Here is a 14,048-nt window from a genome sequence, read left to right on the forward strand (position 1 = left end):
CCTTTACTATTGTGGCGTGTTGCGTGTTCTGTGTGGTGTGTTCCGTGTTCCGTGAGAGTGAGCGAATTAATGCGCGTAAAAATAAACCCATTACGCCAATACACACCTAAAAGGCAACGAGGAGCGCAAAAAGAAGACATTCTGAATAAATTTCTTCTCCGTATCGCTGGATTCCTCATCTTTTTCTACACTAAAAATATAAGAATATACAAATTAAAAATATGTAAATTAAGCATATTCATTACCTTTAATTAAAGAAGTTATTTTCGTATTATAGGTTACAACTTCGAAAACACAGAATATGGTACCAATAGGATAATAGATAGATGACATTTTTGAATTAAGTCAGCAAATGAAATGTTTTACCCACTCACCCACTCACCCACTCACCCACTCACACTCGCACACACACACACTAATCCAACACCTCACTTTTGGTTATGCATGGAAACAAAGAAACACGATTAAATATTATATAGAAGTAATGACAACTCTTTTAAACTTACATATCTCCATTTTAATGAAGGGCTTTAGCTACTGTAGCACTTTAATGAAATTCAAAATACACAATATAACAAATCCTTACATACTTAAATATTATAAATGGGAATGTATTTGTTTGTCTTTCATTTTGCAAAGAAACAATTTTATGATATAATTTCTGTCTTGAGACAGCTGGTAGGCTATCTAGAAAATTTTTACTGCAAGGAAACTTAAATTTCTCATGGGAATTTTATTTGACTACGCGCCAGGAGCCGCGGGCGGAAAGTAGTATATATACATACTTGTCCATGTTCCCTCTAGCAGATATAAAAGCGACCATCATGGACACCATTTGTGCTTTTTGCAAGTTAATCCCAAGCACTTTGGGGTTGTTGGGGTCGCTCCCAGAGGCTCGGAGGCTTGTGGCCTCTGCCTTCATCACATAGATGTCAGCTGTTGGCAGTTTCGTTACTATATTCCAGGACTAGAATATTTAATTGGTATTTTAATATATACATCCTACATTTACAACTAATTTTACAAATGTAAAAATTTCCAGACATGGATGAATTTTTTGTTATTCTTTCAGAAAAAGACAACAATTGTTATGAACTGATTGACTGTATGAAATATGGTACAGAGATAGATTAAAACCTAGATAATCATATGAGCTCCTTTGAATCTCCTACATTGGATAGGCTTTCTGGATCTCCAGTCTCAGGATATCATTTCTTGGATCTCAAACTATCTCTGCAGCAAATATCGTCATTTCTAAGATTAGCAAGTTCCAGTAAACAAACAAACAAACAAATTAGCCTTTGAATATATTATTATGGATATAGATAAACTTACAATTTCTAAAATATCACTGAGCTGATATCTCTTGTTCTCGGGGTAATGTATACTCTGGTATTGCCATTCCAACACTTCATAATTACTCTTATCTATTAAAGTCCAAGATACTGAATTGATTGTTATATACACTGTTAATACTGACTTGGCCGCCTGAAAAAAAACAAATAGGAATAGTTATAAGTATTATTAAACTCAAAAAACAACCAAATCATTCATAAGAAAAGGAAAGAACTTTAAAATGTGAATTTTAGTAAGAACAATACAACAAGTTCAAGTACTCAAAGTGTAGAAAAATGACAAAAATAAAAATGTTTTAAATTCACATTAGTAGTAATTTTTTAAAAAATTTTAAATTTTAAAAACATTATAATAAATAATTTTTTGTTAATGCACAAAGAAGGTTATTATGGAGAGATAAGATATATGATAGGTGAATCTGGGTGGACCTCTAGTTTCTTAAAATTATAAGGTTTATACTTTTGGTTGATTTACTTTTATGAACACTCGAAATTCACGTCTGACTATGGCTGTGTTTGATGTACTATTAAAATTATATAACAAACCTGTCTCATATTCTCGGACAATGTAGGGTTTAATATTTGGCCCTTTATTTGTTTCAATGCATTTGGTTCTTCGGCATTAATTTTCCCCTGCAATATACTGTCAAACAGTTTCTCTGCATGCTTCTCACTGAAGCCTTCTATAAGCTCTATGTCAATTAAACTACTTACCGGGCCATTGTTATTTATATATTGAGATATGCTTTTTGATCTTTTTTTTGTAACATCATACCTAGAAAACATCAAAAATAAAATTGTAAATATATGTTGCCTGAAGTAGGAGTTTAAAAACTGATATATTATAATCTCTACTAGCTTTCTCTTATCATTAAGGGGTATGAAAAATAGATGTTGGCCAGTTCTCAGATGTAATTGATACGGACACAAAATTTCATGAGAATCGGTCCAGCTATTTCAGAGGAGTATGGTTACTAACATTGTTACATGAGAATTTGATATACATAGATAAAAAATTGTGATCATGTGCATATTTGCTTGCAGTTAAATGCATTATTTTTTCTCAAGATAAGATCAATGATATTTAAAATTTTATAGTGAGATATGTATAATATTAAATCATATATGGCAGTAACATAACAAAACTTCTGCTGAAAGGCATGACAGATTTTTACATTTGCATTACTTTGTCCTAACTATTAATATGACATTGTTTGAGGTTTACTCATTTATGTACATACCTAATTGTATGATATAAATAATTGATACATTTTTAAGAAATGTGTAAAACAATACCATCAAATGTCATGACAATTCCATATACCGAGTGTGGGTGTCTACTTATATTGCAATTTCAAGATTATTTAGTACTTTTGAAAGTAACCTTTTATTACTTTTTAAGGGTTTTGTTTTAAAGATTTTCTTTATACAACAAATGAATCAAGTTGTAACTAATTAAATACACTGAATTCTTATGAGTTCGATAGCTTTATACTTACATGTTTAATTCAATTAGGTAGGGTTATTCAACTTGAAAATTATTAATATTTATGCAAAATTTCAAAGTTGCTGTTCCTGATGGCTCTCCAATAGAATCGTCTGCACCATCGAACAATTAAAATATAGAAGTATAAGAAGCTTTAAATAAATTCTATCATACCTTGACAAAGTTGAAACATCTGATTTGTTTATAACCTCTAAAATATTTTTCTTTTCTATTTCACTGTACTTATTTTCTAGCTTTTGACCATAATATCTTCCGAATCTACAGAAGGTACACGACGGTAACTGCAACAGTAATTAATTTGAGTTTTGAGTAAATACTTGTTCTATACAAGATTCTTTATATGTATTGCATGATGTTTTTAGTTACGTACAATTTTCCTCGAAGACGCGAAATATAAATTAAACATATTATATTCGGGCAACCTAATAAACTTATTAACATAAATGCATTTGTTTAAAAAAATAATTCAAGCCTCCAATGTTTTGGTTTTTGATCTTCTGCTTTTTAACGTCACAAAATCTGACAGTTACATTTGGCAAACAGCGAATTTACGAATGGTGAATTGTGTAAAAGGACAAAATGCTTATTATATCAATAATAAAAAAGGGGAAAACATATTATTGCCGGAAACTTTTGTAATCCCTGCTACCTAGTGCCCATGGCACGAACATTAAAATATTTCACAATTTATTATTCAAGGAGTATATTATTTCTAAAAAACCAAATATTATAGAACAGCGCCATCTATACCAATACATTCTGATAGTCTTTCTTCTACTGTCTTATATACAATATTACATTATAAAAGTATTGGTAATCCGCAATAGATGTCATCAGACTCAAAATTTACAATAACGTTTACGTCTTTAAAACGCTTACGTGTTTTGTCATTCATCATTCTAGCGAGTGCGATTGTGGTTCCTTCACCTAATAATATAAAATGTCCGTAGAAATTTAAGTTCATAGTTACATACCGAGACCATCAGAAATATAAAAAAAATATGTTAGGGTTTTAGTATTCTAATAAAAATGTACAGTCAATTAAATAAATTAAATAATGTTATAAAATTAATACCCGTTTACTTGGGTATCTACCTATTTGCAACTACAGACAACAGGTTCAAATATTTACGCTGCAGTCCAAATGTACTGTCACAAACATAAGTTTAGTCGAATAATCTTAGATAAACATTTGTGAAACTCACTATAAATGTATAAATTTATTACGATGATTAAAAGGAACTCCAGTGTATTTACATCTACGATCTTTTTATTACCGCTTTACCTCTTTTTATATTGAGTATTGCAAATATCAAATAAGAAAGAAACAAATGATTATTATAAAAAGACATAATATTCAATTATTTTTCATTAAAAGCTAAGCCGCCTTCGAAGTCGATCAAATTTTCATGGGACTACACCGGCTTTCAAATAAAATAAGAATCATCAAAATTGGTTCACCCAGTCGAAAGTTCTGAGGTAACAAACCCAAAAAAAAATATCGTATTGATACCCCCTCCTTCCTTAATTTACCTGTAGTTGGTTGAAAAAATTCGAGTCATTCAATATTATAATAAGAAGAACAGTCAAAGAAGAAACTTTAGATAGATGTAACTGTAGTTTGTACAAAGCAATAGAGAAGTGGATAATGATTTTTCACGGAGAGTTGTCAACAAGAAGTGAAATAATATATCTATCCCGCTCAATCTCGCGTAGTGAGTCGACAAAATGGCTGACTACCGCTCGAACACAGAACCGGCGCACGACTCCGCATTCATTCACCTTCCCTTCTTCGAGAAACTTCGCGTGCGTCTGGATTTCCTGATTACAACACCTGGGACTGGTTTACAGGAGATTGGTGAGTAAATAATCAAGTCTTTTCGCAGATATTAGATTGCTTGCCAACTCCTGGAGTTTGGAAACCAGCTGGCGGTCTACAAGAGTCGGAACTTCTGCAATAAATATTATAATCCTTCTTTATGAGCTAGGGGTGCGAAAATGGAAATTTTCTGCAGTCATAATAATATCTTAAATTCTCGCATTATTAATGTATTTATTCTGGAAAAGTGGCCTATTCAGGATTGAATTCTTAGATACTAAAACAGCGAAATCATGATCATGACCATAATATGGATAGTCACGCGGCAAATTCCACTAGGCATTATATTAAATTTAATGATGAATCTCAAGATAAGGTTAGGTATATCTGATTAAAATGGAGCATGCAATAACGGATTCAAAATAATAAAAAAAGGAAATCGCAAAAAATCAATATGGTTAGAAAATCATGAAATATATATAATCGAATAAATATCAATTGGCATTGGCAGTGGGAAGAACGGAAACGCGGCAACATCGCACTGATCGAATACTGGCAACAGGCATTTACACGAGCTACTTGCGCGTTACGCGTCGTTGCCGGTCCGTCCAGTTCATAAATGTGTGCTATCTGTTGAACACACACAATGTCATTGGACCAATAGCATCTTAGTCGAACGATGGCACACACACATTTTGTGTGTCCTTGAGTAACATTATTAATAATTATGTCTTATGAATAGACATTATAGGTTTTAGTAAGAGTAGACATATTCATGTTGTCAATTATGTGTTTTACATTATTAATTATGTAGGTACCTATCATTTCTTATCACATTCTTGATAATTACGTCATCGTCGTGTTTCTTTAGATTTATAAAACTTTTAAATTATTTTTATTCTAAGTGAAAATATGACGCCTAACCAAATGTTGATATCTTATATTGCAATAAACTCTTTTAAACCAAATCCTTAAAACGTACGCGTACGTTGAAAAATATATATGCATAAAATAATTAAAAACAATTATTCATCAATTAAACTTCTGACTCTGGAAAAGAAAAGGTTATTCGAAAAATTTATTAAAAAAAAAATTTAAGCTTAAATAAAATAAATGTTAATCCTCTCCGCGCCTGCCGCGGCCGGTTGTTCTATATACGTAACAGTTTCATATTCAGTGGTCAAAGAAGATCGTACATTAACCATTGCTCGACTGTAGCTGCTTCTTTCGATTCGTTTTCTACTGACAGCCGCAATGTAATCTAAAGCGACTTTTTAACAGTTTGACAATGAGCTTGCTAACAGGAATGATGTTGTGCTGAATATGAATTAGAGATGTTCTGAATTTGTCTGTATTTATCATTTTAACGAATAATTTAATATTTATGGAGTAGGTACACTCACATACCGAGTACTATCATGTACATAACCCAACATCAAGTATTTATAACCCCCTTCATACTAAATACTATTTTTTGGGTTTAAACCTGTTACAGTGGTTACAATTTAGTTATCGTACTGTGCAAAATGAAAAACTTAGATGATTAAATAACGGATACGCGTAATGTCACTTTGACCGGTATTACAAAAAGTTGTCTGATATTTTCTTTTTTTTTATTATTATTTACTTATTTTCTTTGTCTATATTATGGTCTTTTATACACAAGTAATGTTAACAAATAAGTCGATACTTCCTTCTACACATCCTCCCCCAGCCTTTCCAAAAAATGATACTACAGAATACATGGAAAAAAATTTTTTGTTACGCAGAAAGACGAATTTGACGTAACTTTGAGTAGAATCTATTTTAGTAGTCATTCCTATCTGACCCAACACACTACGGCGCGGGTCGGCTCTCTCCGCCTGCCTTCGTGCGTCACACACGCCGCGGCCAGAGCGGTGCGGCAACGTCGCATGATTTCAGAACACTTTTTTGTGCAAAACTCCATTTTATATATGCTGCAATTCATGAATTCTATTACATAATGACTTTTTTAATCTACGTATTGATTACTAAAAATTGTCTTCTTCAATAAGATCAATTAATTATCAGAACTTTTATTCTATGATACATTTTTATTACAATGTCTTAGCATACTATTATGTCATGTCTAATCGTACATTACTAAATTAGTATTTAACCCTATAACCTATTTTTAAATCAGTAAGAGCTCGAAAGAGTTAGGTACATAATTATTCCGAGCTTAATGTACACGAGAAGCATTGAAAAGTAGAACGCAAGAGAATGAGAATACACACTACGTAATTTGACCTCGCGATAATATACATTGACACAATACTCGAGAGGCACAGAGTAATGAGTCTACACAGCGTTCTGTTCATTCGCCGTCAGACTCGGTTTTTTGTTTCACCTCGCGTGTAGGGTGAAGCGCTGATGCTGTCCCGCTTTCACGCGCGCCGGGCGTTGTTAATCGGAACTTGGCTTTCTCTGCACGCAATCTAGTCTGTACATTTTAGTTCTATTATTTGCCACTTTCTGTGGCGCTACGTTGGCGGCGGCCATTTTCTTCTTTCTCTTTCTGCTAACGTCAGTATCGTTAATGCCGCAATACGGAGTGCTTGTTTCGCGTGGTTGTTTATCTTCTCAATTCTTCTTTTGGAGTCTCTTCTCGAAATATTAGGTGGGTTCCCGATATTATTTATTAATAATTATGTTTTAAATTAGTTTGTGCTTGCAAATTTTAGTTGTAGTAGTGGATTTGTTTTGTTTTTTTCGTAGGAAATCTCCATGATATCGATATTTTTTGTTTTTTGTTGTTTTGTCGTATTTTGTTTTATACTATTTTTTTTTTTTATATTTGGTTATTGTTTAGCATGAATGATTCGATATTTAAGTTGTTTATAAATAGACGGTTTACGGTTATTTATATTTTTATGTATGTTTTTTTCTCTTTATATGATCTTTTCGGAAAGTTTAGAAATAAATGTTTCTCATTTTTCGACGCTTTTCAGTGTCACTATATAATATACTAGCTTCCCACCCAGGACTTCGCCGGCATAGTCAAATAAAAGGATAATTTCCGTTCCCGTGGGGTTTCAGGGATAAAATCTATCATATGTTTTATAAAACCCGATCTCAAACTACCTCAGTACCAAATTGCACCCAAATCAGTTGAGTTGTTCAGGCGTAAAGAAATGACAGACAGACAGAGTTACTTTCGTATTTATTATATTGGTAGGTAAGGTTTTAACCATACCAAGTACCTGTCTACCTCTCTGTACTAGCGATCCGTTTTGTGTTTAGTGACACTGGTGTTTTTTTTTGCACCCCAGCTGTCAAATTAATCGCCGGGCATGTTTTGGGTTCCGTTAAGAGTTTTTTTTAACTTAACGTCGATTTTATTTACGTTCTGTTCGTGTTATTATTAAATTTTGTTTTATCGTGATGATTGGGACGTGAATTATTATGGTAACTTACTGCTTTACGAGCGATTCGCTTTGTAAATTAGTACAGTGATAGGTTTTTTTTCTGTTACACGTCACCTGTCAAAATAAACATCGAGTAAGTTTTGGATTCCGTTATAACATTGTTAAATTAGTCATCAATTCTTTTTTTTTCGTTTTTCGTTGCATGAATGTTGACTCGGTATTTTATTTTATCTTGAATGATTTCGACATATTGTTTATGTAATATATTAAGACATAATATTATGCGATTTCATATTGCAATGATGGCATGCAATTCTGCTGTGTTCAACGGTGATAGTATTTTTTTATCAAACGTTCTAGTTCTGTATTCATCTATCTATTACACGCGTGTGGCAATTATCGCCCTATCTGTTTATTCATTTGATGATAAACTATCAGCTGCAATAACAACATAAGCGTGCAAGTTCTGCAGCATAACAGGTTTTGACTCTTGGTTAGCGTTCAATAGATGCCAGGCGTCCACCTTCAACTTGGATTATATTTGCTCGCGGGCAATGTGCATACGCTAGCTGTCTCTCTCTATCTCACTTTCTGCGTCGTTTGCGTGAGCGTGACGCCCAGATTGCCACGGCACTGGCCGCACACTCCGTTCATCAGTGTTATAGCTAGCTGTTTGGGAAGTGTAATTCGGAATTCCGCCGCAGAACGTCATGAAACTCTGGCCGCCATTTTGTGTTCTGATATGATAATAAATCGAGTGATTTTATTCAATGTACGACGTCATATAGACCAAGATTGACATGTTTCTACAATACTCAACCTTTGCTCTCACGATCACACCTGGCCTCGATATTGAATTTTATCACCTTTAAAGACAATCTAGTTCGTGTAAAGTCAACGCTTAGTTCATGCACAGGAATTTTAAATATCACATTCTGAAACCATTTTCAAAATAAGGTTAATGGCTTTTTATTTCAAAGACACAAAAGGAATGGAAAGCAGCAGATATTGTAATGAATATAAATATTAATTGACGAGAGTATTCGTTCACATTTAGAATATATCTCATAACTATTAATGAGGTGAATTTTGAATTATGAAAAATAAGTTTATTAATAAGAATAAGGTTACAATCTTCTTGCGATCATGCTACAATTGTCAGCCACTATCAAAGCTGTTATTTTCTGTTTCAGTTACATTCATTAATTCAAATAGATTCGATTATTAAAGTTAAACTTCGAAGCAATTTAAATAGCTACAGATTTTTTCGTCATTTTTACATTTATTTTTCCCGCTATCGACTAGGTGCTAAAGTTGCTGTATCCAATCTTAATTTCATAAAAATTACGATTGTTATCGTCCGTAATAAACTGTTAGTAATTTGAAGGGTCTTTGCTGATACATACATTTGTGATGTCACTTTGACATTTTGATTCTTCAATCGCGTTGCCATAACAACTATGGGAATTTGTCAAGTTTTGATTTACAGAGGTCATAACTGAAATTATTATCATTATTATTTAATCTTTGAGAATAATTTGATGTTGGCCAATACGGCGCAGTATACTATAGATAGAATTCCGTCTTGCACTACCTACAGACTGTGATAGTGATACAGAAATATTAAGGTCAGAATATTATAATTAATTGGCTATTGTATTATCTGTAGACGGAAACTTAGTTGGATGTATTTTATTATTTTAAAAAAACTTACGTAGGCTTATCTTTAGATTTTTTTTAGTTTTTCCTTATAAGAAATGAGAAAGTCCATTTTTTTAACTATTGGATGGTTAAGGATATTCTAATTTTACAACAGAATCTGGTGTCTACAGGGTGTCCTATTTAAGCTTTTATAAAATTTTACATTGATTAAGTACCGTTTGCGTTATTTTTTCAGTATACCATCCTCTTAGTTCTCTTAACGTACCTAAATGATTACACAGTACTTGGATACGTAGGTTTTTAATACCTTTATTCTCATTTTAGGTTAAAAAGAAAACAAATATTATAATCGCCAGTTTCACTTTTTCTATTAAAAAAGTGAAAAAAAAAAGTAAAAAGTGAAATACTGGGTAAACATATTTTCTCGTCTAAAATCTCTTTGAAGTTGATTTCTGGTCGTAGAATCTTTGGAAGCCATAGTTACGTATGAAATAACACATATTTTTATAAATAAATACTTCCTTAGATTTAAATTTTTAACCGATGTTCCAAAAAACGACGTAGGCTCTCAAAATGTGCGGTTAAAGGTAAAAAAAGTCTTTAAGCCACTCTAATCCGATCATCTCTGACCATTATTTATATTTGGAAGGACATGTGAACCAGATAAGCTAGATTTTGTGCCCATACTGTAGTCTATCTATCTATCTATAGTCTATAGCTATGCGCATTGAAATCTCTAGAAAAAATTATACGTTTTCCGTCATCTTGCAAGTTTTTGAAGTGAAACTTCTTTAGAATCGTTGTGATTTCAAACCTGATGCAACGGAAAAACGACAGGTATGAGACAGAAATACAAAAATGTGTAGAATGAAGCCGGCAAAGAATGAGACAGAAATATACGTACTATTTTATATTTTATATATATTCATGTCAATCTTTTGTCGATTTATTGAAGTTTCACTTCTATCGTGTATGAATCGCAAACACACCTTTTTTTTTGTCTACAAGAACTGTTCACCGCAAAAATAGGGTAATTTTGAAAGAATACTCCGTTCATCTACATTCTACATGTTACATTGAGTCTTTGACAAAGATAGTGTACCATTTAGCCCTCTTTGACTTTGACTATTTAGTAGGTTATTTTTATAAATAAGAAACAGTGTGAAGGTCACATTATGGCTATAAATAACAGCAATTAAAGAGACGGCATAATTTTATATTTTTACTTGAAACGGGAAATAATTATAACTTCTGACCATTTTTTTTATCATGTGAACTATGAACAGATCACTTATGTGTTTTAACATTCAATAATTGCAATTATTTTATTGATAACTTTAAAGCATTACAAACGTGTAGTGATTCTACTTTTAATCTGATTGTTACATGTTTTTTTTAATTTCAATGAAGACAATTAGGTATTCTACTAATATCATGTACGCGAAAGTTTGGAAGAATGAATCTATCTAATGTATGTTGTTTCATAGAAATACTAGGATTTGTAAGAGATTTGCTACAAAGATTATAGACTATAACAATAAGGTTTCAATCATCACTACATCATCCATACACATACGCTAAACACATTTATCGACTTTATAATCATTGCTTATTGTTTTTTTATTATTATATGCGTTAAAACAATTTTACTTGTGAGAAAATATGTATGTTGAAAGTGAATAATTTAATCTGTACGTTTTGATACATTAACTATAATACGGTTTTAAGAGGGTATTGGGAGTGGTGTCTGCGCTGTATTGTATTATTATTAGAACACGCCCTATATAGCGCAAAGTATACAAATTCATTGTAATTCAGATAGATGGCGTTATATTAAAAAATGTCTTGTACCATAAGACTTAAGTTGGATGACTTTTCGCACATGTTATTCACGTATACGTGAACCAGTTCGTAGCCATTTATTCTAATACTTTTTATTTGTTACTTTCAGATTAAATCTCCGTGAAAAGGGCACTGGAAATGCTGCAAAATGCAATTAATTTTTGATACTGAAACTGAAGCGTGCATAGTCAAAAAAATGGCATTTATTGATAAAGAATCCATCAATGAAAAATTTGCCGCCGATAACATTGTTGAAAAATTGAGCAATAGTATATCTAACGGTAGCGGCAATAAAGAAAACATTGGGAAAGTAGATAATATTGTAGTCGATAATTACACTGAAAATAATGGTATTGATAGTCCCAAGAAATCGGAAGTCAATGGCCAAAACGAATTAAGTGTAAGTGAAGAAATTAGTACACCAGTTGTTGATACAGCTTCTAGTCAAACTGCTGAAAGTGAGAGCATAGAAAATATAACTGATAAAAGAAAAGACGAAGAATGTATAGAAAATGCATCAGATATAGATAATACTATAGAACAATCTAATAATATCGATGATGTAAATATCCACACTGATAATGATCTCAAAAATAATTTAGAACACGAAGACCTATCAAACGGTAACGTTTTAGAAATTCAAGCTGGTGAAAATATATGCTCAGAGGAGAAACATGAGAAAAACACAATAATTGGAGAAAATGACACTTTAAATCCTGCTGATTGTTCTCAAATGGATTCCGATGATCATAAGACTGAAATTAATCCAGAGTCAGATGTAAATACCGTAGAAAACCAAGATGAAATACTCGAAAGCTCTTCTAAGAAAAATGAGGAAATAAATGTAGAAGATACCTTAAAGTCTGATCAGGGCGATGGAAATATTATTTCTTTCTTATTCTATAAAACGAAGACAGATACGATAGCAACAGAAAATGGGCTAAACACATCAAATTCAAACAAGGAAGTTATGATATCAAATGACGAAAAAACATTTAGTGAAAAAGAGCATGCTGAGACAGAATCACAAGTTACTTCATCGAAAGATACTGAAGCAAACAGCGAAAAAATGGATATAGATCTAATTAAAGAGGGGGATAGTGAAATGTCTAACGAGTTAAAAGATGATCATGAAGATATGAAAGAATGTGAAAATCCTGTTGAAATTGAAAATCCGAATGATGCAGAATCTAATAGGAGCTCAAATATACCAACTTTACAGGAAGAGAAGACTGAAAAAGAAAAGCCATGTAATCGAGTTGAAACTGAATCAAAACCGGAAAGTCATCTTGAAAAACAAAATGAACCGAAAAAAATCTATACAAAGAGCAAATTATCGCTGGATATTTTATCCGATGATGAAGATACAGTATCATCTAGCGATATTAAACTTGAAAAAACCATTGAACCTAATAAACAATGTATTAATATAGAGGACGATGATGATGACATAATGTTGATAGATGATGAGAACAGTACAAAACCCGAAAATGAAATGGGTGTAACAAAAATAGTTAACGAACATAATGAAGCAATAATAGAAAGCAAAGATGGTAATATTTTGGAAGATAAAAAAGAAGAATCCTCTAATAATACACCAACAAATGATCAAGGTAACGGTCTTTACTCAAACCTTATTTCAGCAATATTTAAGATAAACATAAAAACGAAATCGTCTGTAACTCTTTATTTTTTGTTTGTCGAACTCGCTTCGGCACGAATTGGGCTAGCTCCTTCCGGGGATATACCACACCCTAACATAAGATCGGTGTGAAATAGTAGCATGCTACTGTGTTTCGTACGGTGAGTGGGGGAGCCGGATACCGATTTCCGTCACGCTGACAGTGTTCAGATAAAATATTTGTAAATAATACAACTTCTACATTATTTTCTTAACGTTTCAGATATCCCTTTAAATGAAAGCAAAATAGATGTTAAAAAACTTGACTCTGATATAATCGATAAAGAAGAAAACAAAGAGAAAATTTCGTCTCCAAAGCCGCTGCTGTCAACTAACTTTGTCTCTACTTGCAAGAAAAACCTCGCTGAAATGACTCGAAGCGATTTAGAAGAATTTTGTATATTAAAAATTGTTGAAAGTGTCGTAGACAGAGGCAATCTTGGCGAGATAAAGTCTCAATTAAAGAAAATGTCACAGAATATTGAGGAATATAAAAATAAAACTAAGATGCTTACGAAGCAAAATCACGCATTGCAAGTTGTTTTAAAGTCTGTTCAGGAAGAGTTGAAGAAAAATACAAACGCGTCGATAATACCCCTAAAAATATCGCGCTCGGTTGGCATACAGGTGTTAATGTCAGAGAAAAACAAAAAGAAAACCAACAACTCTACTGTGACCACGTTAAATAATGTATCAAGTCCAAGCCCTGTAAATAAGCCTATACGTGGCTTACCACCTCAGATAATTAGATCTCCAAAACCATCTCAACAAAATATTCCCGTTCCTAGATTAA

General features: G+C 32.4%; 3 protein-coding genes across 3 annotated transcripts in view; 2 read left to right on the plus strand and 1 right to left on the minus strand.

Annotated features, from left to right (window-relative positions):
• Positions 1–3,468, minus strand: part of LOC119840717 (transcription elongation factor, mitochondrial) — a 27,462-nt gene extending 23,994 nt beyond the window's left edge. Inside the window, exons 1-6 of the mRNA XM_038367431.1 lie at positions 3,233–3,468; positions 3,016–3,143; positions 1,902–2,130; positions 1,336–1,488; positions 786–967; positions 107–190 (exon numbers count right to left, since the gene is read on the minus strand). Of these exons, the coding sequence (XP_038223359.1) occupies positions 107–190; positions 786–967; positions 1,336–1,488; positions 1,902–2,130; positions 3,016–3,143; positions 3,233–3,268 (812 nt within the window). The 5' untranslated portion in view covers positions 3,269–3,468. The remainder of the gene's footprint in view (positions 1–106; positions 191–785; positions 968–1,335; positions 1,489–1,901; positions 2,131–3,015; positions 3,144–3,232) is intronic.
• Positions 1–14,048, plus strand: part of LOC119840715 — a 113,855-nt gene that overhangs the window by 6,642 nt on the left and 93,165 nt on the right. The window lies entirely within an intron of this gene.
• Positions 4,591–13,944, plus strand: LOC119828191 (protein PFC0760c-like). The gene is made up of 4 exons (XM_038350292.1): positions 4,591–4,720; positions 11,703–13,187; positions 13,479–13,652; positions 13,883–13,944. The coding sequence occupies exons 1-4, from the start codon at positions 4,591–4,593 to the stop codon at positions 13,942–13,944; spliced, it is 1,851 nt and encodes a 616-aa protein (XP_038206220.1).

The sequence above is a fragment of the Zerene cesonia genome, chromosome 7 (genome assembly GCF_012273895.1).
Source record: "Zerene cesonia ecotype Mississippi chromosome 7, Zerene_cesonia_1.1, whole genome shotgun sequence".
NCBI classification, from domain to species: Eukaryota; Metazoa; Arthropoda; class Insecta; order Lepidoptera; family Pieridae; genus Zerene; species Zerene cesonia.